The sequence below is a fragment of the Mus caroli genome, unplaced genomic scaffold (assembly GCF_978045245.1).
Source record: "Mus caroli unplaced genomic scaffold, Mus_caroli_1 scaffold_17, whole genome shotgun sequence".
NCBI lineage: Eukaryota > Metazoa > Chordata > Mammalia > Rodentia > Muridae > Mus > Mus caroli.
The window spans coordinates 1,723,896-1,751,578 of NW_028227272.1; the positions used below are offsets into that span (position 1 = coordinate 1,723,896).

A 27,683-nucleotide genomic window follows, 5' to 3' on the forward strand; every position below is an offset into this window, starting at 1 on the left:
CCCCATAGATGTAGCCCTCCATCTTGTCCCCAGGAGTACCCAGCCCCTCAAACTATCTTTAGGAAGACCCAATCTCATCCCCAGTAGGACCCAGCTCTCTGTCCTGTCCCCAGGGGGACTCAACACCCTATCTTGTTCCCAGGAAAACCCATCTCTCCATTCCTTCCCCAGGGAGATCTGGTCTTTCTGTGGTTTTGTTTCAGGGATCCCATGTTACTCAGTGGCCTGGCATCTACCTGCTCCAGTGGCGGATTCACAGTCCCCCTGAGAGTGTGGCCTGCAGTCTCCCAGGTGTGGATGATGTCCTGACAGCTCTGCACAGCCCTGGCCCCAAGTGCAAGCTGCTGTACTACTGTGAAGTGCTGGCATCTGAAGACTTTAGGTAGGCAAGGCTGCCCACCAGTGCTAAGTGTGGCTATTTCTGTGATGTTGGTGTTTCTGCAGTGGCATGGGATCGGCTTCTCCTGGGATGAACATCAACAGCACTCCATAGGAACTCAGAGGATATTGGAAACAGGCTCAGGCTGGGCCAGTGCTGGCATGTGCCTTTAATCCCAGCAGCACTCAGGAGGCAGAGGCGGATCTCTGAGTTCGAAGCCAGCCTGGTCTACAGAGAGAGAGAGTTTCAGGACAGCCAGGGCTACACAGAATAACATCATATTGAAACAAACAGACAAACAAAACCAGTGTGTGTGTGTGTGTGTGTGTGTGTGAGAGAGAGAGAGAGAGACAGAGAGACAGAGAGACAGAGAGACAGACAGAGAGACAGAGAGACAGAGAGAGACAGACAGACAGACAGACACACACACACACACACACACACACACACACACACACACACAAGCTCAAATGCTGAACTTTCTCTCTTCGTAGCTGCAGAGCTCAAGGACTGGGCCGGGGGGAGAAGAGTCCTTCTCACCTGGATCATCCTTCAGTCCTAGGCTTCCTCAGAGTTTGCAACCACTCTAAAATATTCTAGAGCAGTGCCTTACAGAGACCTGTCAATAGATTAAGAAGCCTTCCTCAGCTTCCCAGTTACCTTGTCTCTGAGGAGATAAATCAATTTGCTTCTCTGAGATTTTTAAAGTCCAACTGTTAAGTAGGAACCAATGAGGATATGGGTTACTGGGCACACAGTAGGTCCTCAGAAGTGAAACAGGCAGCCAGGTGGTGGAGCTTGCAAAGTCTTCAATTTCCTCCCCGTTCTCATCACTTCTCATTAGTGTTGAGACAGGGTTATGAAATATAGGTTAGCCTCAAAATCATGATGCGGCTGAGGAAGATCTTGATCTCCAACTCCCTCCACCTCCCTTAGTGCCGGGATCACACATGTGCACCGCCATACCTGGCTTTATGTGCACCACCATACCAGGATTTCATACATGCCAGGCAAGCACTCCAGAGGCTGAGAAAGGAGGATTCCAAACTTGAGGCCAGTCTGGGCTAAATAATAAGAAGCTATCTCAGAAAACCAGAAGAAACTAGAAAGTTCTCTCAGGCCACTGATCTGACACTTGGAATGGGGTTAATGAGACAGAAGGTGCATCCTGGTAGCCCAGGCTGGTCTGGAACTCACAATGCCCCTGCTTCTACCTCTTGAGTGCTGGGCTTGAAGCCTTGTGTCTCTACACTTCATTTTGACTGAAGGAGACCAGAGAGGAAGAACCCAGAACAGACAATTCCAGGCGGTGGGTTTTCTGCTCCATGCCAGTCAGGGCAGCTGCGGGACCAGCTGGGTCTTAGGAGACTGGGTAGCTCATCTTCGCTCCCTTTGGCGTCACTGGCTTTTCCCTCCGAGATGGTTAGCCCCGGTGGAGGTTAGCAGCCTTGAGGAAGGAGCCCTGGGGCCTCATTTGCAGCACTAACAGCTTTTGCCAGGAAGATAACTTAAGGTGTACACATGCTTGCTCCCCAGGGGCTCCATGTCCAGCCTGGAATCCTGTGCCAGCCGCTTCTCTCAGCTCAGCGCCACCACCTCCTCTTCCTCCTCTGGCCAGTCCCACAGTGGCTCGATGGTGTCCAGATAGCTGCTGGGGACCTGCTGGCAGCCTGCGAGCTTCTGGCATCAGATGGCGTTGAGAATGAGAACGAAGCCCATCTAGACACCTGGGACCCTGTTGGATGCAGATGGTGCGGTGCCACAGCTGGGGTATGGTGACCCCACGGCAGGGACCCAGAGTGTGCAGAGGGAGCTTCGCTTCACGGCTCTTGAGGAGACAAAGACAGACAGACTCTTTACTTCTGACTTTCTTTTAAAAGCTAAGACTTCCGGATGTTCTACCTCTTGTCCCCTGGATCTGGAGTCTAGGGTGGGACCAGGGCTGGGCACCCTCTCACCATTTGCTGTGGCTCCCTCCTCAGGGAGGCGTGTTCTACCGTGGGGTCATCACTGTTTGGTGCCAGGAAAGTGCGCAAGGGAATGTCTCTTCCTCAAGTCCCAGGCCACTAGGAAGCTCTCCTTAGCCTGCTGGTGCCTGGGTCCATGCTGAACCAATCACAGTTGCTGGGAGAGTGAAGGAGCACATGTTGCCAGCAGGGTCAGATGTCTAATCTGGATCAATCTCTGTGATTTGGCCAGCTTGGATGACAGGACAGTTCTCAGGCCAATCACGTGCTCTGGAAAGGGCAAGGTCAGCTGAAGGACTACTGGCGGATGGGTGACTGGGTCCATGGTCACCTTAGAGCTTATTATTTAGCTGTTTGTGACTGAGCACTGTCCAAGAAGTTGTGATGGGAGGCAGGGCTCTGTTTACTGCAGGAAACAGCCTCCATGGCTGTAGTTCTGTTTCCCCCTCTGTAGAGTGCTTAGCCTTGACCACCCCTGACTTGAGGAACATAGGGAAGCCCAGGGCTTCTGCCTAGTTCCAGGCAATGATGGGGTGATGGGGTGACTCCAGCCATTCTTGTCTCCTTCCAAAGGTCTCTTCCTGAGGGGCCGCTCCCTTAAGCAGCCCCTTTCTTTCTGTTTTTTCTTTTTTTTTTTTTAAACTAAAAACCCTTCTCTCTGAGTGTTAGGCATTCCTGGTCAGTCCAGGAGAACTTAGTTCAGGGATGATTGGAATCAGAGTCTCAGCCTGGTGCAGGGGAATCCCCTTGGGGTGGAGGTGGCATCTCAATCCTGGAGCTGATCTGACTCAGGGACTTTCTCCAAGGCTGACATGACTTTCCCAAACGCTCCATGGGGGAGTAGGGGGCCTTCCTGGAGACCAAGGACTTATATCTTTTTCTTTCCTGGATCCACAGAAGGTGGCCACTGTTTGTTGTTGACTTTTGGCCAGTCTCAGTCTTCCTTTGGTGTTTTGCCTAGAGAGTGGCATAGCATGTAGAAATTAGGATTGAGGCATAACATGTAGAAATCAGGATTTCTGGTTTTCCTTAGCCCACACTGGTTTCCACCCCTGCCGACCAGCACTGAGCCACACCGCTGTCCTGGGTTTCTGCCCCACTGAAGTTTTGTCCACAGCTCCAGCCTGGCCCAGAAGGGCCTCATCTGCTCTTCTCTGTCAGCCTGGCATAGAGTTGGGATCGTTTCTGCAGGTCAGCAGGCTGAGAGGGGTGGTTTCTGGCTGTGGGCCCAGTGAGCAAGCATGGACTTCATGTTGTCAGCAACCCCAAGTCAAGAGCAGTAGGAGTGCCTCCCAGTGATGGGAATCGTGGTCAGAATTCTGCCCTGTTCTGCTCTTCAGGAAAAGCAATGGAATGTGTGTGTATGTGTGTCCTCTAGAGAGACATTGAAAACCAGTTGTCTCCAAATCACCACGAGCAGCAATTAGTGATATTTTAAATGACCTTTATTATTATTATTAATTGTTTTTACTACTATTATTAATTATTTGCAGTTGTTGCAGCGCAGAGACCCAAATCCAGGCCTTGTTCATGCTGGGCAATCACTACCACTGAGCCACATGCAAGGTCCATTTCTGTGGTGATTGTTTTTGTTTTGTTTTGTTTGTGACATGGTTTCCTGTGTCCTGATTTTGAACTCTATGCAAGGCTAAGGATGACCTTAAGCTCCTGATCCTTCTGCTTCTGCCTCTCAGATTTAGAGGCTGCTGGTGTGTGCCAGTAAACTTAGCATATGCTGGCTGCACTCATGCTGGGCAAGCATTCTCCCACCACGCCTCATTCCCAGTCCATCTCAGTGACCTTTAACTGCACTGCTAACCTGACTCTCCAACCAAAGCTTGACTCTGAGAAACGCTCAGGGGAGAAGCTGTCTGGCAGCCTTTGCACATTTACCCTGCAGACACTGTGACAAACAGAGTGTAACAGGGCCCTGAAGGTCTCTTCCTCTCTCTCCACCCCCAGCTAAAACCATTTGATCAAGGGGAATTCCTTGGTCCTTTGTTTGGGGTGGCAGAAAGGGGTCTTGCTGTAGGTATGGCTGGCCCAGCAGGGGTCCCAGCTGACCTCAGGCCTCTTGACTCAACATCTCTTTGCACACTTGCCTCACACCCTCTCCCTGCTGAGAGGCTGCTGATGGCAGCTTCAAAACTACTCAAGGGGTCACAGAGTCTAAGAGAAAGATGCCCCTAACTACAATCTCCTAAAACATTCTGACTGGCCCTGCTCAGGTCACACGTAGCACTACTGGACCAGCAAGGTCTGGTAAATAGGAAGTCTTCCTGGGTTGTAACAGGAACAGATGGCTGTGGTGGCATCCACTGTGCCCTCCTACGTTGGCACTCGGGAAAGCCAGCAACTAAAAATAGTCCAAGGGTGCCAGGGAGATGAATCGGGTGGTAAAATGGCCGTGGTACAAGCATGATATCCCGAGTTTGGATCCCCAGCAGCCATGTGAAAAGCCAGATGCAGAGATGCACACCTGTAGTCTCAGTGCTGGGTGAAGGCAGGAGGATACCTGGAGCTCACTGACCAGTATAGTTGAACTGGTAAGCTCCACGTTCAGTGAGAGACCCTGTCTCAAAAAAGTAAAGTGGAGAGCAAATGAAGACACCCAACACATGGCCTTCACACGTGCACACACATATACTACACACGTGCACAAAATATCCCATAGAAGGGCCTGCCAAGCTGTCCACGGCCTGTCCTTTCCCCACACCCCAGGGCAGAGAGGCATGTGGTGTGGGTTTCTTTCTTCATTCTGTTCATTTGTCCACTGTGGCCAGATCCTATAGCAATATGACTATAGTCTTGAAACCCCAGCCTTTCTTTCACTAGCTGTGAAACCTCGTGCAGGTGACTTGACTTCTCTGTGCTTCAATTTCCTCATCTGTAAAATGGGGTCAGCAGTGCCTACCTCACCAGGTGACTGTGGGACAAAGAAGAATGTGGCTGGAAAGGCCTCCACATACAGAAAGCACTCAGGGGAGCCCTGTTGGAATCAGGGGTGTTTGAATTGATGAGTGCTTTTCTGCCCTGGAACCCCGGACATGTCTCTTAACTCTGAACAACTAATCATTCAGTAAGAACCATGTTGTTCTCTTCATTGAGCTGGAGAACACGGGCTGCTTAATCTTGAGATCTGACAGAGGCATTAAACGCTTTACATTTGAATGTCTGTCTGCTGCCAACTTCCTAGAGCCCCGGTGGCTGTCCTGGGCTAGTTTGAGAGTTTCTCAGCAGTAGCCAGATGTGGTAGGGCACACCTGCAATCCCAGCTCTTTGGTGTAGGGAACCTCACAAGTCAGTTCAAGACACCCCAAGGCCAAGTTCTCAGCACTAAGGAGATCTATTGCCCCAGAGGGACATGGGGCAGGGATAAGGGACAAAGGCAGGAGATAGAAAATGAGGAAAGGGAACAAAGGAGGAGGAAAGGGGGCAAGGAAGAGGGAAGAGGTGTTTGTCCTGTGAAGACAGAGGACCGCCTCTGGGTAGAGAGGAGACAGGTGTAGCCCATAGAAAATGGTGGCTTATAAAGGTAAGATGGGAAACCCCATGTTAGGATGAGGCGTTTGATTTTAATTGGGCATGCTACTTAGGGCAGTCAAAGGGGGCTTTTGATTGCTGGACTTCAATACTTTGATAGCTGGACCTTGGTAGTCAGAGTCAGGAGGAGGAAGTGGCCAAGTAGGGGAATGGACCTTGGTGGTTGGCTTTAGGAATGCAACCTAACACTTTAGGAAGGCAGAGGGAATGGGGGAGAAGGGCAAGACCTGCCGGAGCCATGTTTGTCATGTTCGAGCTGCCCAGAGTCCCCTTATTGGGAGGTCGAGGCATGAGAATAACCATGCTTTTGAAGGCAGTCTGGTCTGTGTAGTGAATTCCAGGCCAGCTTGGGCTCCAATTCGAGACCCTGTTACACACACACACACACACACACACACACACACACACACACCACAAACAACATCACAAACAAAACCCAAACTTGAGAATTTCCCAGCTGGTTTTTCTGAGGGCCGAGCCACAGATGATCTTTCTGCCTCAGAAAGAGCCCAAGGCTCCACCTTGTCCCCTCAGGCAGGGCTAAGTGGGGTGCTGGTTACTGTGTGGAGTTTATGGTGTGCAGAGGGTGGGGGAGGGGGGAGCTGTCCTGTGGAAGGACAGAGGATGATTGGTTCCTCTGAGTGACCTGAAGGTTACTTACCTAGAACTCAGCCCTCAGCCTTTGTTTGAAACAGGGTCTCCCATTGCAGCCCAAGCTGGCCTGGATTTCCCTACTCAGCTGCTGCCAGTCATGCATTAACTCACCCAGTTATTCATTCATTCATTCACTCACTCTCTTGTTCATTCATTCATTCATTCATTCACCCATTCATTCTTCATTCACTCACTCACTCACTCACTCACTCACTCACTCACTCACTCACTGCTGTTCATCCATGAATTTCTCTTCATACCAGTTGAAGACAAATCCCAAGAGGACATGGGCTGGGTTCAGGGCAGAGCGCCTGGCCCTGCTGACATCTTTCTCAGTTCTCAACCCTCCCTTGAGGCAAAACTCCAGTCTCCTGGGGGCCCCGAGCTGCTTCTTGGAGTGCTACCTCTGGCAGAAGCAGCCACTGTGGGAGTTTGGGTAGGGTTTTGGTGGCAGGAACTACAGCTGCCAGGAGGTGAGGGTGGGTTGCCAGGGAGACAGGTGCTGGGGCTGACTACTCTCCAGCTGTTCTAGAACATGCTGGACCTACCAAGCTGTTTCCCAGGAAACACAGTGTGAAATCCTAGAGCTATTTTCTGGATTTCAGATTTTTCCCAAGACATGAACTCCTCTGAGAATCTATATAAGCCCTGGACACACTGGGCTTAATTTCCGTAGCATGGTTTTAGATATGGGAATTGACCTTGGGCAGTGCCAATGTGACAGGATGCCTTCCCTTTTGTTCTCTACCAGCATTTTCTGGGGCTACCTCCTACACAAACCACTTGCCTAGGCTCTGCTGGGGTGGGCCAGCTACACACAGGACTGTAGCGAGGGGAAACAGTACTGATCCAGGCATGGTGGTGCACCTGTAATCTTAGCACTTAGGGGGCTGAGGTAAGAGGGTGGTGAGCTTGAAGCCAGCCTGGGCTACATTCAGGACTCTATATAAACAACAAACAAAAAGCCAGGCACAGTGGTTCACCAAGAAGAAAGTTCCAGGCCAACCTGGCTATACTGCAATTTCTGTGCCAGTCACACCTTGTCTCCACAAAATAAATTTTAAAAGGGGGATTAGAAGGTTGGTTAGACAAAGACAGAACCCTTCAGCAAATTAAAAAAGTATTCTGCAGGGCCACAGGGAGGTTCACATGGCTTAGTTTGTCCAAGTAATTAACCATGGCTACAGAGTATGTCATGACAGACCCTTTTCACAGCCTCCTGCATTCCTCTGGGTCTGCATTACCTAGTCGGTAATCAGTCCTGCCACTTGCACTGGCCTGTGGTAGTGGCAGCAAGCTTAGCTGCCAGCACATGGTATTGTGTGTAGCTGTTGCTACCCCACTTAAGAGAATGGACTGTGCTACCAGCCTTTGCCTAGAGAATATTAGATCCGAGGATGAGAAACACAGACAGACACACACAGTTGTTCAAATTCAACTTGCCTTATTGGCTCAACTGCTGGGCGCCTCTAATCTACCTCGGCTAGTGTGCCCTTCCGAGAACTCCCAGCTCAGCACCCCAAATCTGCCCTCAATTTCAGTTGCACAGCCTCCTTCAGTCCCAGCTCAACACCCCAACCTCCCACCTGGAGAAGCAGCCTATGGCCACTCTATCTGAGATCTCACATGGCTGGTTGGCTTTTCTACCTCCAAAGCATGTCAAAAACTCTCTCTTAGACCAATGGTTGGCTGCAAGTATCCACATCTGTATTTGTCAGGCTCAGGAGACAGCTGTATCAGGCTCCTGTCAGCAAGCACTTCTTGGCATTCGCAACTGTGGCCTCCCTTCCCCCAGCCTGGAACCTGCCTGCTCAAGGGTGGAGCTACCGGCTCATTCGTCCTGCCACGCCCACTGCTGGAACCTGCCTTTGCTGCCTGGAGTCACACACGTGTTCGTCCTGCTACTGGACCCTGAGTTACTTGGCGGGAAATTGGGTTCCCTCCCCCTTCTTTTATTAACTGAGTGTCTGGAAATATTAAATTGAGTCTTGATCAGAGTCTTGTCTTGACTCCATTGTTTCTTCCGCCCCGTCTAGTTTCCTCTCTTTCAGCCTGAACTGCCATTTTCAGTTGAACCGTTCGTGTTGTGGACCGCGGGCGGGCCGCAACACGCAACAGTGTCTGGGTTTGGTGTCTGCATGTGGGATGGATTCCCAGGTGGGGCAGTCTCTGCATGGCCTTTCCTTCAGTCTCTTCCACACTTTGCCCCCAATTTCCTTTAGACAGGAGCAATTCTGGGTTAAAATTTTGGAGATGAATGAGTAGCCCCATGCCCCAACTGGAGCCGTGCCTAACCTCTGGATATGCTCTTTACAGGTTCTCCCTCCCCTTTTTTTTGGGCTAATCTCATCCCCTTTGGGTCCTGGGAGCCTCTTGCTTTCCTGGCATCTGGTACTTTCTGGTGGTTACCACCATTGGTCTGAGCACGGGGACCCCAATGGAGGAGTTAGGGAAAGGACTGAAGGAACTGAAGGGGTTTGTAACTCCATAGGAAGAACAACAATATCATCTAACCAGACCCCCCACCCCCGAGCTCCCCGGAACTAAACCACCAACCAAAGAGTACACATGGAGTGACCCATGGCTCTAGATGCATATAGCAGAGGATGCCTTATCTGGCATCAGTGGGAGGAGAGGCCCTTGGTTCTGTGAAGACTCAGTGCCCCAGTGTAGGGGAATGCAAGGGTAGGGAGGTAGAAGTGGGTGGGTAGGGGAGCTCCCTAAAGAAGCAGGGGGAAGGGAGGATGGGATAGGGGGTTTGCAGAGGGGGTTTGTGGAGGGGAAACAGGGAAAGGGGTGGAAATGTAAATAAGTAAAATATCCAGTAGAAAAGAAAAGAAAAGGAAATTGAAGAAAAGAGAAGAGAAAAAAAAGAAAAGAAAAGAAAAAAGAAAAGAAAGCTTGCTTTCTCCTCTCCTTGTGTCTGCTTGCTTGCCTGTCGACCCAGAAGTCCAGTCTATTCCTTCCACCCAGCAATTGGCTAAAATTTGTCTAAAGTAACTGACCCTAGCCCAGATTGACAAAGTCTGCATGATGTTAGAATCATTTGAAATGGTAATTTTAAAGATAAACAGTAATTGTTTAGGCTGGTAGGGCTGGTTTTGGAGTGGAGTATTACATAGTAAAGGTATTGTATGACAACTTTCTCCAAATTGAAACATCTGCTCCCAAGGGAGGAAGGAGCATATCAGACTCAGGAAGTAAATGCAGGTGACAAGATTCACAAGGTCCCTCCCTAGCATCATATTAGCAGTAAAGTAACTAGCATGGGGAGAGGAGACTGGTCAACTGAGCTGTCTGCAGGTCAAGCAGGAACGCTGATACTGAGTGTTCATGACTGGTCACCTGTCCTGGGGTGAGCCACTCTGTGATGCAGCTGCCTTTGAGCCACCCATACTATGTGAGTAACTCCAATAAACTCACTGTTCACTGAGCTAGGCCTGGGTGGACTCATTCCTTGTGTCTGCCAGTGTTGGCCTGCCTGCATAGATAGATATCTGTTCACATCTTCCCAGGAAGTCACACAGTGAAAATAACAGACATGTTTGGAAAGTCCCGCTCCTCTCATAGATGCTAAGTGCACAGTATCACATGCTCACAGGGAACCTGCTGGACCCTTTCTGAAGCCCCTTCATGGGCCGGAAGTGTTGAGCTTTGTCTCACCCAGACTTGGGAAGCTGCTGCTGCTGTGCTGGGAGGTAGGAGAAGGTATCCAGACCAAAGGGCAGGGAAGAATGTCACTATTCGGTCATAGTGAGTCATTGCCTGAGTGACAGCAAGGGTGTCTGTGTGAGCTCTTTGAAAGAGAAACCAAGAATTTGGAATGCTGACTTTACATGTGGACACCTGACTTGAATTGTATGGATGTGGGCATGGCTCAGTTGATAGAACACTTGACTAGCATGCACAAAACTCTGGGCTCGATCCTTAAGACTATGTAAAATGACTGTGGTGTCATGACTGCACTTCTGGGACTCTGGAGGCAAACTAGAAGGATTAGGAGTTCAAGGTCATCCTTGGCTGTGTAGCAAGAATGAGACCAGCCCAGGCTTCATGAGATCTTGTCTTGACCAAACCAAACCAAACCAAACCAAACCAAACCAAACCAAACCAAACCAAACCAAACCAAACCACCACCACCAATAAGAAATGGCCCTCACTGGCTCATGTATTTTAATACCAGGTTCCCAGCTGATGGAAATGCTTCGGAAGGTTTAGGAGGTGTGGCCTTAGAGGAGGTGAGTCACTGGAATGATCTTTCAAGTTTCAAGAAACTAGTGCAATTCCCAGTATTCATTCATTCTCTCTCTCTGTCTCTGTCTCTGTCTCTGTCTGTCTTTCTCTCTCTCTCTCTCCCTGTCTTTCTCTCTCTGTCTCTGTCTCTCTCTCTGTCTTACTGCTTGGTGGTTGTGAATCAAGATGTGATCTTTCAACTGTTCTTTCTTCACTCTGACATCATGGACTCTAACCCTCTAAAACCATAAGGCAAATTAAATACTTTCTCTTTATAAGTTGCTGGGGTCATGATGTTTTATTACAGCAATAGAAAATTAACTAAGAATAAAGTAAGTACCAGGAAGTGGGCCATTTCTTTGATAAATCTGGCCATCATTTTTGGAGAAATGTTGAAGACTCTGGAACTTTGGACTAGGAAAATAGTTGAATGCTATAAAAAGGTTTTATTGGGCCATCCTAGTTGGAGCTTAGAGGACAACAATGCTAACAGCAATGTGGACTATGAAAGCCTAGTTCAAGAGGTTTCAGAAGAGAGTGATATTAGCAAGAGGGTTAGAGACCGTACATGTAATAACTTGGCTAAGAATGTGGCTGTCTTTTGCCCTTGTCCTAAGAATTTCCCTGGGAATGAATTGAAAAATAATGGGATGATTTCTTTGGTGGAGGAGATTGTAGGGGGTGGTTCTGATGCTAAGGTCCTGTTCCCCAACTGGTTCTTGATCTGTCAGTAAAGAAAGCCATGGGCCAATTGCTGGGCAGAAGGTAGAGCTGGAACTTCTGGGTCCCAGGAGGAAAAGACAGATGCAAGGAAGGAGAGGTGGAGTATTTGTTATGCTTTGGAGGGAGAAGAAGCCAGCAGCCATGTGAGGTCTCAAGAGGAGCTGGGGCCTGTGGCCACAACTACAGGCCAGTGGTCAGGGATGTTTGGCAGGGGGTAAGTGGAAGTTTAGGGCAGGTGGGAGGAGTGGCGATAAAAATATTATTAAGGGCACACTTTTCCAGGTGGGAGATAGTAACACCCAGCAATTGTGTTCTACCACAAGTTGAAAAGGAACAAACTGTGTGTGTGTATGTGTGTGTGAGTGTGTGTAAGTGTGTGTGTATGTGTGTGTGTATGTGTGTGTATATGTGTGTGTGTATGTGTATGTGTGTGTGTCTTTTGTCTGAGGATTCAAGGGAAGCTGGATGGGGGTTGGTAGTGAGGTCACTTTCCAGAGCAAAGGCGGATAGAGAGTAAAACCTGTCTCTGACAGGGTTTAGCCCTGGCTGTCCTGGAACTCCCTCTGTAGACCAGGCTGGCCTCAAACTCAGAGATTCATTGCCCCTGCCTCCAAGTGCTGAAATTAAAGGCCTGGCTTTTATTCAATAGTGACCCTTCTATGTGGTTATTGTCAATCACTCTCATGTAGGTTTAGAATGGAAACAAGCAAGTGGGTGAAACAAACAAAAACAAAATGTGGAGTTTGAGGTGAAAAAGAGCACCACGGAATTTAGTATTGGAGCCAAGGCTTGATCTGAAGGAGGTAAGGAGTGGTGCGGTGGGAACCACAATGCGGAAAGGGCGCTCTCAGGGCAATACCTGCCCATAACTAGACTTTTGCCTCCAACTTGTGAAAAGGGAAGGGCCCTGGAATTTTCTGCTAAAAAGCAACAACAAAGGAAAGTGTCTGCAAATGAGCCTAAGGGGACCAGGCTCCATCCCACATGGGTAATGAAACCTGGCAGTGTCATCTGCATGGTTCTGACTTTAGAGTCACGAAGAATATACAAGTAAAGGGGTTTAGGACATGTCCTCCTTGGTTAAGGACAGTCACTGAGGCCAGGTATTTGGAAGGGAGTCCTTGCAGGGAAGGCTCTGAGAGGCCATTGCATGAAACTGTGAAAGCAAAGTCTGGATTGCACTGGAGACTCCAAGGTGTTAGAGGTGCCAGAGCCATGGGGTATTGCCAAGGAGAGCTGCACGCAGGGACCCAGGCCAAGAAAGAGAAGTATGTCGCAGCAGCAGAGCTGGAGGGAGTAGATTTGAAGAGCCCTTGACAACAGACCCTGAGCTACAGGGTTTGAAGTCTGCCCTGCTGGGTCTCCGTCTTGCTTTGGCTCAGCAGTTCCTGGCAATGCCCCCATTCCTCACGTTTGGAATGGTAACATATATATCGTGCCATTGTATGTTGGGCCTATGTCATTTGCCTTTTTATTTTACAGGGAGTTACAATAACAGAGTGCCTTGGGTCTCCAAAAAGACTTTAAAACAGTATTGAGACTGGGAAAGAGTAAGGGGAAAGTTGGACTAAGAGCATTTTGCACTGTGATATGGCTGTAAGCCTACGGGGACAGGGTTGGAATGTGGTGGTTCCGGTGAGAATGGCTTCCACAGGCTCATCTAAATCCCCACCTGATGGAACCGTTTGGGTAGGGTCAGAAGGGAGGTGTATCACTTGGGGTAAGTTTTGAGGGTCTCTCTCTCTCTCTGAGGGTCTCTCTCCTGATTCCTTGCTCCACCATCATGGATTCTGACACACTGGAACCCTAAATCAAATTAAACTGCTGTCTTTGATATGTTTCTTGGGTCATGTTTTATCACAGCAATAGAAAAGTAACTAGGACAACCACCAGGAAAATGGTTAGGGCCAATCCAATCCCAGCCTTCTAAGTGTAGCCTAGCCTGCAGCAATGCACCGACTGGAGCTTGCAGGAACACAGCACATGTCTGTGCTTACTTTTCTATTGCAGTGATAAACATGACCCAAGCAACTAATCAAAGAAAGCATGGTCCCTGGGTGGCCTTGTGCCTGGCCAAACTTGTGCAGCATTGGGTTAACAGAGGCACTGAGGAGCTGTCCAACGTCCCCATGAGAGGCAGCAGCTCAGGACTCAGACCTCACACGCCCCCTGGTGGCTTGTTTTAGTATCCCAATTTATTCAAGTGTTAGAAAACTCCTTTAGGGAGCAAGACAACAAAAATAGGTCTGTAAACATGGCGACTTCCTTCCCTCCCCATCCCTTCTTATGAGGTGCTTCCCGTGACGGGATGCAGAGTTCTAGTTGGCTGTCCAGCGATGAGGCTGCATAAAAGGCGAGTGCCGTGGCTGAGCCGAGGGTGTGTATGTGTGTGTGTAAGTCTTTCTATTTCATCCCTGTGCAGGTGGAGAGTGGCCACTCTTGTCATGATGGGGTTACAGAATTCCATTTGCTAGTGGCTTCCTGGGAGTCTTTGGCAGTGGTGAGACCCCTATGGGAGACAGGCCTCTGGGCAGCAGATATAGGCGAGCGGGAGGCAGGTGCAGGCTCTCCAGAGCTCCGTGTTGCTGGGGTGGCATGAGCCACAGCATGGGGACAGGAGGAACATGGCCAGCAAGGGGTGGGGTGCACAGCATCCATGCCAGTGGCCTCACAATGTCCCCTGTAGAAGTGAGGAGCAGGAACAAGATTATCTGGAGCACGCCGTTGGGGCAGCTCTTCAGTCCTTGAAGGGGTTGCTAGTTTCCTCCGTGTGCTCCTTCTCTGCAGCCAGCACTTCCCCGTTCACCTCCTGCAGTGGGTGATACACATAGTCCCCGTCGAGGTGCCGGTTCCTCTCAGCCCTGGAGCCCAGGAACAAGGACACGTTGACCCCAGTGCTGATCAGCAGCAGGAAAATTAGTGTGAGGGTGAGGGCCAGCCAGGTGGTCCTGGGATGGAAAAGAGAGACTTGAGTGGGGGCAGGCAGCCAGAACTCAAAGTGGGAATGCTGAACCCAGTAGGCAGGGAGGGGAGTAGGTATACTGAAGACACATGGAGGGAATACCACAGACAGTCTCTGATGTTTTAAGGATGCTTAAAAACATTTTTAGGAACTGGGGAAATAGCTCATGCTTGTCTTGTAAAATGAAGACCCAATTTAAGTCCAGCAGGGCTGGGTGAGGTGGTGCATGCCTTTAATCCCAGCACGTGGGAGGCAGAAACAGGTGGGTTTCTGTGAGTTTAAGGCCAGGCTGGTCTACAAAGCGAGTTCCAGGACATCCAGGTTACACAGAGACACCAAAACAAAAGCCAGGCATGATGGTACGTTGGAAGTTGGAGCTCACCAGTTAGCTAGTCTAACCTAACCTGTGAGTTTCAGGTCAAAGAAAAACAAGGTGGACAGCTACCAAGAATCACAACCAAGGATGTGGTCTAACCTACACACACACACACACACACACACACACACACACACACACACACACACACACACACATCTAATGTGAATGTTACTGCTTTTAGATGGTTCCTAATATATTTTTTGCAGTACTGGGAATTGAACCTGGGTCCTTGTGCGTGCTAGGCAAGGCAATCACTCTACCACTGAGCTACAGCCTAACCTCCCGCCCCTACTTTTTATGTTGTAACAGGATTTCATAAAGTTGCTCAGGTTGATCTTGAACTCAATCTGTGGCTTAAGCTGGCCTTGAATTTGCTATTTTCATGCTTCAGCTTCCTGGAGTAGCTAGGATGACAGGCTTGTGCCAGAAGGTCCAGCTCAAGATCTGTCTGTCTGTCTCTGTCTGTCTGTCTGTCAATCTATCTCCCTATATCTATCTCTCGTCTTAGGTATCCCAGGTTGGCCTGAGACTCCCTAACATTCTTAAACTCGTGGCCTTTCTGCTTCTACCTCCCAAGTGCTGGAATTACAGGCACATGCCACCATGCCTGGGTTATGATATGAAATGCTGGGGATTGAACCCAGGGCTTCCTGCATGCCAGGCAATCAATCTGCCAATTGAGCCACACCCCCTGCTTCACAATTCTTTCCATGAGCCCTGTGGGGATGGAGCTGGAGACCCAGGAAGCAGCAGAAAGGAAGCAACAACAACACAAAGCCTCAACACACGGAAGAGTCCAGAAGTAAGGTGAGTCCTTCCTGTCTCTACGGCCCTGCTCCAGCATCTAAGTGGAGTCTCTGTAGCCAGAGCCATGACACCCATAGCCTGCTACTTTTGAGTTCCACTGGGCAGCTCAGGGTCTTTCCTGGATGCCAGTTTTACCTGTGACTGTCCCTGAGCTTGCAAAGTAGAGGGTAACCTGTGACCTCCTGGCCTGGCTGGTGCCTTACAGATGGGACATAGGGGCTCAGTGCCTGCTAAAACACTTACCTGGTGAAAGAGGCCAGCTCTCCTGCCCTCGGCGTGGCCTCAGTTGGCTGGAGACACTGCCTCACTGCAAGACACCAGAAAGAAGGGCTGGGGAGAGTCCACCTACCCCAGACCTGCCCCAAGGGTTCCCAGCTCAAGAACCTTTAAGGCCCCATACCTTGAGAGATGCTGCAGTTGCCAGTCTGTGGGTCACAGGGACACTGGTGCTCACACTGGCAGGGCCTCTGGCAACCTGGCCCATACCAGCCCAGAGGACACTCTGTGGAGAGGAGATGGTGGCAGGGAGGTCTCACCTTGGGTGGCATGGTCTCCTGTCATAGACAGCCTGGCTCCTGGGTGTGCACACGGCCATGCTGAAGGAGATGCCCTCAGATCCCTGGGACCCAACCCTCCAAGGTAACCGGGCTGCAAACAGGGCTGTGTTCCAGTTTCTAGAGTGCTTGCTGGATATACAGAGGGCCTTGGGTTTGACTTCTAGCACCCTATAAGTTGCTGCTATGCCTATAATCCCAGAGCTTGAGAGCAGGAAGAAGGTTGCTTGAGGCCATTCTCGGTTACATAGTAAGTTAGAGAACTGCGTGGGCTGTATAAGACTTTGTCTCAGATAAACACCAAGAATACTGCCTAGATTTAAGGTGGGCTCTAGAACTTATGACCTTAAAAGGACAAAGAAATTATGAATGGGAACTCCACTGAGGCTGATGCTGAAACGACCCTACCCATGCCTAGGATCAAGGACTTTGGTGGATCTCCCTCAGGGGCGTGGCCGGCCACACTTTGGTTTTTGCTATTGGTCCTTAGAGTTGAGTGGACAATACTGAAAATCTGGCCTCCTACTTGGTGGGACTCTTTCAGTAGGAAGGACATCGGGTGATCCACATGCGAAATGAGAAAAGGCTCTGAAGGCAAGTTCCAAGCCAGAAGGAGGGACGAAGGCGTCATACCAGCTGCGTGCAGCCAGGCCACCCTCTCCAGGAGCGTTTGCAGGCAGCTCTCACCTTCACTGCAGTTGGATCCTGTCCACCCAGCATCACAGTGGCAGCCAGCTACCAAAGCAAGACCACAGAGGCTGGGTAAGGACACAGGCGGGAGTCTGGCATGGGCGAGCTGGGGTCCTGCCAGAGCACCACCCTCCTGTGGGCTCCCCACTCACTCTCTGTGCACAGCCCATGCTGGCTGCAGTTGGAGGGGCCACAGTCCAGTTCGTTGCAGGCCTCGCCCCGCCAGAAGTGGCTGGTGCATTCACAGTGGCCATCTACACAGGTCCCATGGCCACTGCAGTCGGGTGGTTGGCAGCGCGGTTCATGCACACACACCACAGTGGACACTTGGCGGGGACAGCGCCACATGTTGTCCTGGCTGTGGGGGATTCACTGTGAGAAGAGGTCTAGGCCTTGGTGCTGGTCCCTGATGCAGCCTATAAAGGCTGTCCAATTTGCCTCCCTTTCCATTCTGCCAGATGTGCATGCATGCATGCGTGTGCATATGGAGTCAGGACAACTGACTTAGGTACCTGCCATTTAAAACTTTATTTTATTTATCTCTCGCTGGCCTGAACCTTGCCAAAAAGTAAGCTAGGCTGGCCAGCCAGAGGGTCAGGATTCATTTGACTCTTCCTCATCAATGCTGGGACTGCAAGCATGTGCCACTGGCTCGTATCTGGCTTTTTATATGGGTTTTGGAGTTTGAACTCAGGTCCTTTGCTTGCAAGGCAAGTACTTTTCCTCCTGAGCTATAGCTCCAGTCTCTCCCTGGGCCACTTAGAGGATTTCCCCATTGCGTACAGTTTGTCCTCCGGTGAAGGCTCTCTCAACCCCGGCCAGCCATCTCCTCAGGTCTTATTTCACTGTCCTCACGGAGGCCTTTCCTGACCTGTCTCAGGTTTCCAGGGATGGGCTGTGCAGCACCCTGAGGAAAGAGATCTTGGCTCTTCTGCTCACTTTTGGATACCCAGGGCCTGGCACACAACAGGGTCTCAGGATTGACTGAGTGAGACAGTCTGAGAGCCACATAGGTGGCTCAGGGGTTCTTACCAGTGATCTGAAGGGTAACTGGCCAGGGTCCCATTGAGCACAAAAGTAGCAGAACCGCCTCCATCCAGGTTGATGGCATTGACGACATCTTGTCGAAGCAGGAACTCTGCCATCTCCCATAGGTTGAGGCTGTGCAGAGGGTAATGTAGCTGAGCCCCTGTGGTCTCTGGCTTAACTGTCCTTTTTCATTAGCAGGTAAATGCTATTGCCTTCAGACGAAACTTCCAAAATGGCCGGAAAGCTGTCTTGTCCCACCAATACCCCAGAAATGATTGGAAGGTGGGGTGGCTGAGTGCAAACACCCCCGAGGATTCCTGGGACTCACCCACGCTGTTCCGTCTGTCCATCGGCATGAAAGAGGATAAGCTGCCCCTCACGGTCATGACCCACGGCTGTCCTGGCTGACATCACATTCACAAATTTGCTAAAAGAACCTAAAGGAGAAGGGCCCGGGGTGGTTACCCAGCTCTCCAGGAGACCCCTCCGGTCTCCCGACTCTCTTTCTTTTGATGGTTCCTTCCCTCGTGCATGTGTGGCAAGTACTGGACCACTGAGCCACATCCCAGCTCCACCTCCAGTGAGCTTCCATGCCACAACCAGAAGCACTTCATGTGATCTCAGTCTCCAGAAACTTCTATGTTGGTGGAAGGATTTCACAGGCCTTGCCTGAGGCCCCAGGCCTCACTTCTGTCCTTGTTCACCCAGCAGCTACTCTCTGCCTAGGGCCTTGCAGGCTGCCCTGAGCCTGGGAACCACAGGCCTCTGCCCTGAGTTCTTCTGATAGCTTGTTCCTTTGACTCCAAGACAGCCTCTTGAGTCTCCCTCTCCCTCTACACTATACCCTGAAATAGCCAGATTCCCAGGACCAAAGTGTCTTTTTCCACCCCGGTATTTCACACTCTGGAGGTACGTCAGAGGATAACTCTGGGTGTTGGTCCTCAGGTGCCACCCACTTCCTGTTTGAGACAGGTCTCTTGTTAGCTTAGAATATCACTGTGTGGCCGTGGATCTGCCTATTCCTGCCTCCCAGCTACATCCCTGGGAATGCAAGTGTGCATCCCAGCACTTGGCTTTTAATGTTTCTTTCTGGGGCTCCAACTCAGGTCCTCACACTTTCAAGGCAAATACTTTACTGACCAAGCCAACTCATTAGCCCATCCCCAAGTGGCCCTTAACCTTGAGTGTCCATCAGAGTAGCCAAGGGAGTGCCTGCACACCCAAGTTGTTAGGATTTAACCAGTGGTTTCTGGGTGGGAGGTATAGGGAGGGTGGACTCATGGTTCTGCATTTATGACAAACTCCTAGGCCATGTGGAGGCCACCATGCAGCAAATCTGCAGCACTTTCCTCATACCTGTGCTTCTGGTCCCTTTCTCCTGTTTCTTTCTTGGCACTTGTCACAATTTTCCAGCTTATTGCCAAGGATTCCCCTTCTATATTCTACATAAGACTGAATCCCTATGACTCTCACTGTAGTGCTAAGCACTAAATAGCTGCTCAGTAAATGTTTGGGAACACGAAAGAATAACCCACTCACACTGTTCCTGGGTCTGAAGAAAGCTGATGCTGAGGGCTGGGAAAGTGGCTCAGTGGGTAAAGTGCCTCCCATCACACTTAACAGTTTGAGTTCAATACTCTGGACTCACATGGCGAAAGGAGAGGAGCATGTGTGCCCACCCACTGCATGCACAAAGTAAACAAATCAAAACCTAATACAAATAAAAAAGAACCCTGTGCTTCCTGACCTGTCTCCTGTGTCTCGTCACACTCGATGGCTTGGCTCTCGTTGATGTAGATGTTTCCATTGCGGATGAGCCACACGACTCCGCTCAGCAGCTGCACGAATGGATTCACGGGGTCCAGAACCTCCTCCTCAGACAGGTACCTGGAAGCAGGGAGGCAGGAGGCACACGCATTGGCAAGAGCAGCTTTGGGTACCGGGGCTTCTTGATGCTCATTTTTCTACAGTCTTCCTGATCCTGAAATTAGCGTCTGTTAGACTCTACTGCCCTGGCTGCTTAAGCAAAAGTCAGACAGCCAACTAGACAAAGCATCTGTCAGCACCAGCCGCCTGGAGCTCCATAGACACTTGGGGACAACCACACAAAGACTTCAGGTTCCTGAAGGCATAACCTCAGCCAGGCCGTTTGAAATAGTTTGTGCCAGATGACTCTGCAACTACTCCGACCTTGGCCAAGAGAGCACATCCCCTGATAGTCTAGGAGGACTCTGCTGTGATGCATGCTAAAGAGGCAAGGCTGTGATTGGTGCAAACACAAACCTTCATTTGCACTGGAGGTGTGCTGTGATCGGCACATTCTTTGGATATATAGGCAGGTGTTCAGTTCAGTTGGAGTGTGAGCTGGAATAAAATGCCTCCTGAGCTATAGCTATGACACAACGAAAGAACCTTCTTCTCTTGCCATCTTTAGTAACATGTGCTGACCTCATGATACAAAGAAGTAGCAGTGAGCTACACATGGACAGAATAGGCAGCTGTTTGGCAGTTAACAAGGGAGGCTGGGCTGGAAAGACAGTGCATCGGGTAAAAGCCTTCCCACCATGCATGTGGACCTGCATTCAGATCCCCAGCACCCATGAGAAAGCTGGCCGGAACAGCACACACTGTAGCCTTAGTGCTGGGGTGGGGTGGACAGAGGGAAGCAGGAGGGCCCTGGGGTTTGCCGGCCAGCCAGGTTAACTGAACCAGTGAGCTCTAGATTCAGATTTTGTGTCAGAAAATAAGATGGAGAAAAAGAGAATAGAAGACATTTGAAATCAAACTCTGGTCTCCTCACAGGCACACACATATGCACACACATTAAAAAAAAAAAAAAGGAGGTGAGCAGGCCAGTGGACCATTGTAAAGGAGCAATAGGGGTACTGAGACAATGGTCATGGCAACAAGTCTGGAAGGGAGCCCAAGAGAGGAGCAAGGGAGATGGCTGGAATGTAGAGAGGTTGAAGGACAGAGCCAGGGAAGAGAAACTGCAGGCGCTGGTCACTGGCAGAAGTTTTAGGATCTGTGAAAACCTAAGATCAACAGTGGTGACACTGGCTGATGTTGAAGGATGAAGAGCCAGATACATGGGCAGGCCCAGAAATTGCAACCAAGGGCTGAGAAGAGCTGGGGAAGCCCACTTCCCAGCCTTGGCAAAAACGGAACCTTGGAAGAGAACTGGAACACCAGATGGCGCTACCTTCTACTCCTGCCTGCCTGCTGTCAACTCTGGCTGCTGTCAAATTTCCAGAAATACAGAAACTGCCAAGGGCTGCCCTCAACAAGCGCCTTGTCTAACCTGGATTTCTATCAGGACAGCAAAAGGCCTCCAGCTCGCTGTCTGGGACTGCTCCATAAACTCTACACTATTTCCAATTGGTTCTATGGCTTCGCTGAACACGAAATGTTTCTCTAATACTATGCAAAGTTCACTAGGGCACAAACTGTGTTCAGGCTCACGGTCGCCTCCCCAAGTGCCCACACACGGCCTGATCACAAAATCATTATTCAGTGGCACATGAATAAACTTAACGGAAGGAAGGTGTCAGCGTCAATACTCGGAAGACGAATGACAGGAAGTTTGGTTAGGGACCTGGACTCGGAGGCATGGCTCTAAAAGAACATCAGAGACCCTTTGCCCTCGACAGCCCCGGGGCTCCCTGCCTCCTCACCCGGTGACTAAGGTTCCGTCGCGTCGGATCCCGAACTGCGCGTTCTGCAGTCCCCTTGAGCTGCTCACCAGCCGCCCGTCGCTCACCACGTTCCCCAAGCACTCGCCAGTGCCCATGCGGAAGAAGCCACCGTTCTGAGCGATGCGGCAACCGGCCGGGACCGCTGTGTCCTCCACAGTAGCGCGGCGCCTCTGCGCGCAGCCCCCGGCTCCTCCGGGCTCCAGCACCGAGAAAGTGCGTAGGGGATCGGCGACCCGCGTCAGGTGGCCGGCCACCGCGCGCCCCTCGAAGTGCGACACGAAGGTGCGCACGGCCGCGCGGTGGCTGGCGCCGGGGTTCGTGGGTGGCGGAGGCCAGCTCTCCTGCTCTGGGCTACCTGAGCGCACCCGGGCGCAGTCTCGCGAGGGACGTCTGCGCGCTAGTGGGTAAGGCAGCAGCAGGTCATCGTCGCGGGAAACCCTGCAGGGACGGGGCGATCGTGAGGTCGGAGGGCTGTGCCTGAGAGCGCTCAGGAAAGGTGGACCCCAGCCAGGCTGGCCCCGGCGGCTGCACTCACCCGAAGCCTAGGCTGCACCACGCCACCCCGAGCAAGCCGAGCAGGGCGGGTATGAGGAACAGCCCGGGCCCCCTGGGCGCCGACATATTGGATTGGTGCTCCGGTCACGTGGGCTCGCCCCACGTGACTCCAGGCCAGGATGTTGGGTGCTTTGATTACTCATTCGAATTCCATCAGGGAGTGGTAAGGCTGGCAGGGAGATAGATAGCTTTTTATTTTCATATTATGTCAAACTTATAGAAAATTGCAAGAACAGATGCTGGGCCTGTGTAAGTCGGTACAGAACTTGCTTCTCGTGCTTAAAGCCCTAGTTTCTTCTGTGTTGCACAAACCAGAAGTGGTGGCCCACGCCACAACCCCAGCATTCAGCAGAGGCAGGAGAATCGGAAGTTAAGAGGTTGGCTATTCTTGACTACATAGTTTGAGACCAGTCTGGACTACTTGAGACTTTATCTTAAAGACAAGAAGAGGAAAAGGAGGCTAGGGGGTAAGAGGAGGAAAAGATGGAGAAGGAGAAAGAGGAGGAGGAAGAGGAGGAGAAGGAAGAGGAACTTTTAAGAATGAAGCTCGAGGCCAGCCTGTTCTACAGAGTGAGTTACAGGACAGCCAGGGCTACACAGAGAAACCTTGTCTCGAAAAACAAACGAGGGAGAGAGAGAGAGAAGCTTGCAGCCCACTCGTGGTGGTGCACACCTTTAATCCTAGCATTTGGAGGCTGAGGCAGGTAGATCTCTGTGAGTTCAAGGTTAGCCTGGTCTGCAGAGTGAGTTCCAGGACAGCCAGGGTTGTTGGATTTCTTAGGCAATGTAAAGAGACTAGAGTTTGATCTTTACAGACGGATTGTTTATTCCAAAATAGCAACAGAGACTACTGCTGGAAAGGGGTACCTGTGTGGGAAAAGGCCAGAAATAATTCTCTTTAGGGTGGGGGCGAGGGTTTTGTTTATATCCTAAGGGGATAGCGAGGTTTGGAAGGCTCTCTTTCCCTGAGTTTAGGGCACAGCTGCAGGGTGCAGGGCTGGTCTGGGTACATGGTGGTCAAGGCGATTATCTGTTCTGCAGCCACAGGTGCCAGGGCAGTCCCTCGTTCTTTCTATGCTCTCTGCGATGACAGACTGACTGAGCAAGGCCATTTGTAGGAACCCTGTCTTGTGACCAGAGGCACTGAGGACTGCCAGTATCCAAACCATAACAGGCTATATATTTTGCCCATTACACCTGTGAGGACCTTAATCATAGTCACCCCAGCCTGGCCGCAATACAATTCAAGATCCAACTTAATTGTTCTCTTTGGTCATCTTTACGGTACTTACTTCTCAGCCTTTATCTTTCACGACTTCGATGATTTTGAAGTCAGGCATACTTTGTATAGCCTTGTGGGACCAAAATCAAAATGTGGGGACCTTTGATAAAGTGAAGACACAAACAAAACAATCCAAACAGGAACCATCCAGAATGTGTTCTCCTCTTCCCTTCCCCTTCCCCTTCCTCCCTCTCTCTCTCTCTCTCTCTCTCTCTCTTTCTTTCTTTCTTTCTTCCTTTTTTTTTTTTTTAAACATAGGGTTTCTCTTCATAACTGGCCCTAGAACTAGCTCTGTAGATCGGGCTAGCCTCAAAATCAGATATTCACCTGCTTCTGCCTCCTGAATTCTGGGATTAAAGATATGAGCTACCGCCACCTGGCAGGTTCTCTTTCTTTACCAGTTAAAGACAAGAAACATTTGAAAGTCAAGCAAAGCCAAACTTTATCCAAAGAGGACAATTTTACAATTTACAAGTTTAAGAAGAAAACCTCCGAGGCAGGTGAGGTGTGTGTCTCAGCAGCTGTCCAGAGGAAGAGAAGGAGAAGGAAAAATGCCATGCAGCTCGGGTTAGGTCAGCATGGAGGTTGGCTTCATGGCAGGATGGCTTAGGAGGAGGGGGGCTTGAGAGACTTTAAGGAAGCCCAAAGTACCAGAGAAAGCTGCTTAAGTTCTGGCCCATGTCTGAAAGAAGGGCAGAGCACCTGAGAGGGAGACACACACACACACACACACACACACACACACACCCCTTTCCAAGTAGGCAGATCCAAGGCAGACTGTAGGCACTGTTCTGGATGGGAATTGTGGGAAGGAAAAGTATATTAGCGGGGCTGGAGAGATGGCTCAGTGGTTAAGGACACTGGATGCTTTCCCAGAGGTCCCATGTTTGATTCTCAGCACCCACATGGTAACTTGCCACAATTCCAGAGGGTTTGATGTCTTCTGGCTTCCCTAGGCATCATATATGCTTGTGGTACTGAGGACATACATGTAGGCAACACACATACACACACACATCAAAATTTTAAAATAAAAAAATAGGATTTTCTTAAAAGGCATTAAAAAAAAAGTACATTTGCTCATTAAAGAGGAAAGCATTTTCTCTCCTTAGTGTGGCTTAGTGTGCAGGCATTCCTAAGGGCTGTCCTGTGATCCTGAGGGCAAGTTCCTTTGCTAGACCTGTCCGACTGGATTAACTCTTGTGTTTTGGGTAGCTTGGTTTATCTTTGGTTTTGTTTAGTTTTATTTTTGAAACAGGGTCTCTGATTTATAGGCAGGCTGGCTTGAAATTCAGTGTGTAGACTGGTCTAGAGCCTCTTGCTTCTACCTAATCCCCAAGTGATGGGATTAAAGGCATAGGTCCCCAACCTGGCCCTGTCTTGGGTATCTTAGAATGACAGGTCTCCACTCTTTCCTCCTCTTGACCAGAAGAAACTAGTTTTCCTCTAGGATATAGGAACGACTGGCGAGATGGCTCAGCACATAAATGAACTTGCTGTGCAATCTGAGATGAAGACCCTGAACCCACGGAGAGGAGGAAGAAGAGAATTGGCTGCAGAAAGTCTGACCTACATGTGTGCACCACTGCCTATACACCCACTCGTATCTCACACACAGACCATAATAACTGACTAACTCAAGTTTCCAGGTGACAAGTGTCCTGTGTTATAGTAAGTCCCGAGCCTGGGACCCTCCTGGCGAGTGTCCCCTTGAAGCACGGCTTGTGCTTCAGTGCTGCCTGTCAGAGGCTGCTCTTCTTAGGGATTACCCAAAGGCAGTGCCCAACGCAAAGTCTAGTTCTTGACCTCCTCAGGGGCATTGCCAATCTAGTAGGTGCCAGGGATTTGAATAGGTTTAAGCCCCTTTCTGTCTACAGTGAGTGTTGTGTCTGGCCAGCTGATCACATGTCTGGGTTCTAGTCTGGAAAGGCATCTTGGAAACCTGGAAGAGAAGGTGGGGGGTGGCTAGGCGGTGCGAGAAAAAGGTGTAGCTAAGACAGTCATTCTGATCAAAGCTCAATTTTTTATTTCCGACACTCAGTTATGAAGCAGGGAGAGGGGCCCAGTTCCCGCCAAATCATCTTGGAGTAAGGTTGCAGGTGAACACGTGATGGCTCCCGAACAGCAAAGTGGCAGGCTCCAGCAGTGGGTGTGGCAGAAAGATTGAGCAGCAAGCTCCACCCCGATGTAAACAGTGAAACCTGAGCAAGCAGGTTTCAGGCAGGGGAGGGGAGGCTACATCTCCTCCCTGTTGTTAATAAAAAAAAAAAGAAAAGGCTGGGCTGAGGCATAAAATTTATTTATGCTCTAAAGTTCTGCCTGAATTTTAGGGCCTAATGAAGAAACCTGTCTCAGTGGGATTTTTTTAACTTTTCTTATGGTAAACTGTATCTGGATAAGACTGTCCTTTCTGTCCTAGTAAGCAACTAGCAGATTAGCCCTGGGCTGTAGGCTCTGACTTTTATAATGCTAATTAGTACTGAATAGATAACTTCCTAGTTGAAAATTTTTTACTGAATACCTAGCTACAAGGTCTTTCTAGGGTGTTGGAACCCTGGTGAAGACTGACTGTACGAATTTGAAATGCACTTTATTATGAATAACACTGAGTGGATATTCCTCCGCATTTTTGGATGACAGGTGGGGAACAGGGAGGAGGGGGTTTCGACTGGCTCCGTAGTACAAGGCCACTTGGCTTTTTTAGGGTGGGAGGCTGTGAGGGGCTTGCCCTTCTAACAGTATGGTCTCCAACCTCTCCCCCCCCCCCATTAATTAAGTTTAATAAGGCCATGCTTAACTGAGGTGATCAAATGATTTTCTCATCTGTAGATGAGTGGGCTTTTAACCTTGACTTGGGGGGAAATTGACTTGATTCCTCCCGTGGGTGCTGTCACGACCCACACTTGTGGCTCTTGGTATCTTTTGGGAAGGGGAGGCAGAGCCTTAGAAAGATATTTTTGGTTGTAACTGGAAGTAGATACCAACCTCCATCCAAACCGGGTGTATCTCACAGGGAACCCAGAAATGGTCAAGCTGGACCTTACCCTGCAGTAAATCTCTGTACCCAAGCGGTACCCATACTGTATTCGTATGATCACGAATCAGTATGCACAATTCTGAGTACTGTGCAGCTCCTAAAGGAGAATTGTCAACCTCAGATTTTAGCAAGGCCTAGACAAGAATTATGTCATTAGTAACACCATGATTTGTGGCTAAAATAGGAGCCTGAGGTCATCATCCTCCTCAACCCTGTTATTCCCACAGCCTGGGGAACTAAGGGGACCTTGCAGTAACAGCAAGGGTGGAAAACCAGAGACCAGCTAAGGGACTAAGCCCATCTATCAGAATAAAAACCAATCTCTTCTAGTGTTAGAAATATCTGCCTTTCTAGCTCTAAATCTCAAATCAGACCAAAAGCCACGAGATGTGCTAGAATGTCCTTCGAATGAAAATAGCAGTCGCCACCTGTAAGCTCTTGGGGGGCGGGGATGCACTCCTGCTGCAGTCCAGCTGGAGGATGTTGATTGACCTGCTTGAGAAAATGAGATCTAGACAATGAGAAAGTAGCAATGCAAATCTTCTTTTGGGGAAGTCCAGGTACTTTATTCAGTTGCAAATTGTAAAGCTAAAGCTCAGTCTCCGGCCTCCTGTAGGGGAGCTGGCTCTGAGAGTAGCAAGAAAACAGCTTTTCTGGGAGCCTGAGTTTCCAACTGAATTCTAAGCAAAAGAGGAATTTTAGTCCTAAGAGTGATACTTACAAGAAGATTCAGGATCTGTGTTCAACTGACAAATTAATCTCTCGGGCAGCCACCACACTCCATCTTCTTCTCGTGAAAAAACACAAACCGAGCCCCTTCCCCAGATTAGAACCGGATCTGGACCCTTCCATTGTTAGTTAGTGGGTCCTTCCATTTTACCAATGCATAAGAATTAGAAGTAACTGGATGCCAGTGGCGATCCGCTGCAGACTGACATTTAATATCAGTTTGCAAAAAATTTAGAACAAATAAAGTAAAGGCAAGATGTGCCTTTGGTGACCTTGGGGGATATAACTGCCCCTGTTTTGTCTTAAAAGCCAATTAATTCTTTAAGGTGCGATGAGCACGTTCAACTATTCCTTGTCCCATGGGGTTATAAGGAATTCCAGTTTTATGTTTGATACCAAATTCCTTACAGAATGAAATAAAATTTTTACTAGAATAGGATGGCCCGTTATCTGTCTTAATAAGTT

At 49.8% G+C, this 27,683-nt stretch overlaps 2 protein-coding genes across 5 annotated transcripts in view; one reads left to right on the top strand and one right to left on the bottom strand.

Annotated features, from left to right (window-relative positions):
* Sec14l5 (SEC14 like lipid binding 5) overlaps positions 1–5,654 on the top strand; it is a 41,000-nt gene extending 35,346 nt beyond the window's left edge. For all 3 annotated transcript variants that reach the window (XM_021185357.3, XM_085832106.1, XM_085832107.1), the window contains exons 15-16: positions 204–382; positions 1,916–5,654. In XM_021185357.3, the coding sequence (XP_021041016.1) occupies positions 204–382; positions 1,916–2,027 (291 nt within the window). In that variant the 3' untranslated portion in view covers positions 2,028–5,654. The remainder of the gene's footprint in view (positions 1–203; positions 383–1,915) is intronic.
* An 8,018-nt stretch (positions 5,655–13,672) lies between these two features.
* Positions 13,673–22,254, bottom strand: Nagpa (N-acetylglucosamine-1-phosphodiester alpha-N-acetylglucosaminidase). Of its 2 annotated transcripts, none has more exons than XM_029470784.2 (10): positions 22,151–22,254; positions 21,595–22,053; positions 19,668–19,807; positions 18,249–18,357; positions 17,924–18,052; positions 17,044–17,249; positions 16,889–16,936; positions 16,048–16,149; positions 15,891–15,954; positions 13,673–14,308 (listed from the first exon to the last, which is right to left on the bottom strand). In XM_029470784.2, exons 1-10 carry the CDS (start codon positions 22,234–22,236, stop codon positions 14,302–14,304), a joined length of 1,350 nt encoding a protein of 449 aa, XP_029326644.1. In that variant the 5' UTR covers positions 22,237–22,254; the 3' UTR covers positions 13,673–14,301. The 2 variants fall into 2 exon arrangements, with proteins under 2 accessions (XP_029326644.1, XP_021040409.1); XM_021184750.2 differs by having other exon boundaries at positions 13,673–14,447.
* Between the last annotated feature and the right edge of the window lie 5,429 nt (positions 22,255–27,683).

What these genes read in the sequence shown, in the direction of transcription:
- Nagpa (XM_021184750.2), bottom strand. Translation starts at nt 22,236, where the DNA reads ATGTCGGCGCCCAGGGGGCCCGGGCTGTTCCTCATACCCGCCCTGCTC. An exon ending in TGGTGCAGCCTAGGCTTCGG is followed by an intron (nt 22,054 to 22,150) that starts GTGAGTGCAGCC and finishes CCGTCCCTGCAG; the next exon opens with GGTTTCCCGCGACGATGACC. An exon ending in TGACGAGACACAGGAGACAG is followed by an intron (nt 18,358 to 19,667) that starts GTCAGGAAGCAC and finishes CTTCTCCTTTAG; the next exon opens with GTTCTTTTAGCAAATTTGTG.